This window comes from Ceratotherium simum, chromosome 7 (genome assembly GCF_057802395.1).
Source record: "Ceratotherium simum simum isolate JZ-2026a chromosome 7, ASM5780239v1, whole genome shotgun sequence".
Classification (NCBI taxonomy): domain Eukaryota; kingdom Metazoa; phylum Chordata; class Mammalia; order Perissodactyla; family Rhinocerotidae; genus Ceratotherium; species Ceratotherium simum.
The window spans coordinates 21,612,735-21,614,974 of NC_141906.1; the positions used below are offsets into that span (position 1 = coordinate 21,612,735).

Genomic DNA, 2,240 nt, shown 5'->3' on the forward strand with positions numbered 1-2,240 from the left:
TACTGTCAGTAAATACCTCGTGGAAAGACTTCTGTTGTTTATTTTTCTGAATGTTTTAGTTTACAGGCAACTAGATACTTTGGATTGAGTCATATAGAGAATATAAAGTCAGAAAACTTGGAGATGAGGTTCAACCTGGCCACTCGCTGGGTGAACCTAGGTAAACTTAATAATTTTAGGTTGGAACTTTATTCAGTTGTGTATAATGTTGAAAGTAATATTATTTCAGTCTGTAGTCCTCAAATTAGAAGATGTTGTTACATTAGGAAATGATTTGATTTGTTTAAGTAAATGTACGTCAATTATGTCCTAAATATTAAACATATAACATTTTGCATAGTAATCATATTGATATGTATTATATTGATATGTCAAACTACTTGATAAAACAATATTTTAATTGCAAATATTAAATGTCTATAATGAATTTACAATAGGTGACTTCATTCATAACCCTAATTTGAAATTCCTTTCTATTTCATCTTTATCCTATTAGGAAAATTGTATTTCTCCTTTTAAAACATGGTCTTGTTTTACTGATAGAAATTGTAAACTTGTTAACTAGACACCTCTTTCATCCACAGCTGTCAGAAAGTAGAAAGAGTTATTTATTATCCACCCATTTCAAGAGACTTCATTGTATTATTTAATTTCATTTATAACATAATTACTCAAGGAATGGATTGAATTAAAACTGCCTGGGATTCATATCTTGATTCCACCACTTCTGTGTAAATTTAGATAAATTACCTAACATTGTCAAAGTCAGTTTTTTCATGTATAAGTAAAGTACTTAATATAGTTTCATGGAAATTAAAATAGAACTCTAAATATAAAATTCTTCATCCTGTAACCATATCATTTAGTAAGTATACTATAGCTGTTAGTTATTACTCAAATCTCCATTACATAATCATATATTTATATGCTGTTATCTTTTTTGTTATACATACCATTCGTTTATGTTATTCCCATAATGTTTATGTTTTTTCATCTTTAGCTTTAAAGCCAATTTTAGTACATGTTATAGATATATAATATAAAGGGAAAAACATATACATTATTTGAAGTAGGTTTTCTAGTGTTTCTTCAAAAAAAACTTTTAAAATATAGAAGACTCTTTACACATATGTATATAAACTCTGGACACTGAAGTAAAGTCCAAACTTAGCTTGAACAATTTATTTGTTTTAATAACCTCTATGTATATTAATGAAAATGAAACCATCAAAGTTACAACACCTTTAATGTAATGTTTCATCACAGGTTCATTTCGGTGGCAGCTACGTTGTGTTATGGATGCCCTGGGGGATGGGAACTATACTGAAGTGACAGAGTTCATTTTATTGGGCTTTACTGATGATCCAATCCTTCAAGTCATTCTCTTCATAATCATCCTGTGTATCTACCTGGTGACCATATTCGGCAATATCAGCACAATCATTCTTATCAGAATCTCTTCTCAGCTCCATCATCCTATGTATTTCTTCCTGAGCCATTTGGCTTTTGCTGACATGGGCTTATCATCTTCCGTCACACCCAATATGCTTGTAAACTTCCTGGTGGAAAGAAATACCATCTCCTATTTTGGATGTGGCATCCAATTTGGTTTTGTTGCTTTCTTTGGGGCAGCTGAGTGCTTCCTTCTGGCCGTTATGGCATATGATCGCTTTGTGGCAATCTGCAGCCCACTGCTTTATTCCACCAAAATGTCCACACAAGTCTGTGTCCAATTGCTTCTAGTAACTTACATAGGTGGTTTTGTCAATGCTTGCTCTTTTGCTTTTTGTGTCTTTTCTTTAGTCGTCTGTGGACCAAATCGAGTCAATCATTTTTTCTGTGATTTTGCTCCTTTAGTTAAACTCTCCTGTTCTGATGTCAGTATCCCTGCAGTTGTTCCCTCATTTATTGCTGGCTCCATCAGTGGGTCTACAGTGTTTGTCATAGTCATCTCCTACATCTGTATCCTCTTCAACATCCTGAAGATGCGCTCCACTGAGGGGCGCCACAAGGCCTTCTCCACCTGCGCCTCACACCTCACAGTGATCACTCTGTACTATGGGACAATCACATTCATTTACGTGACGCCCAAATCCTACTACTCAACTGACCAGAACAAGGTGGTGTCCGTGTTCTACATGGTGGTGATCCCCATGTTGAACCCCCTCATCTACAGCCTCAGGAACAATGAGATTAAGGAGGCTCTGAGAAGAAAACTTGCTAGAAGAACATTTTCTTAG

At 34.5% G+C, this 2,240-nt stretch overlaps 1 protein-coding gene across 1 annotated transcript; it reads left to right on the forward strand.

Annotated features, from left to right (window-relative positions):
• The first annotated feature begins 1,280 nt into the window (after window positions 1–1,280).
• Window positions 1,281–2,240, forward strand: LOC101396843 (olfactory receptor 5P76-like). Its single transcript, XM_004418646.2, has one exon. It carries the CDS (start codon window positions 1,296–1,298, stop codon window positions 2,238–2,240), a length of 945 nt encoding a protein of 314 aa, XP_004418703.2. The 5' UTR covers window positions 1,281–1,295.

Excerpts from the sequence above, each read along its gene's own strand:
- LOC101396843 (XM_004418646.2), top strand. The coding sequence starts at position 1,296 with ATGGATGCCCTGGGGGATGGGAACTATACTGAAGTGACAGAGTTCATT.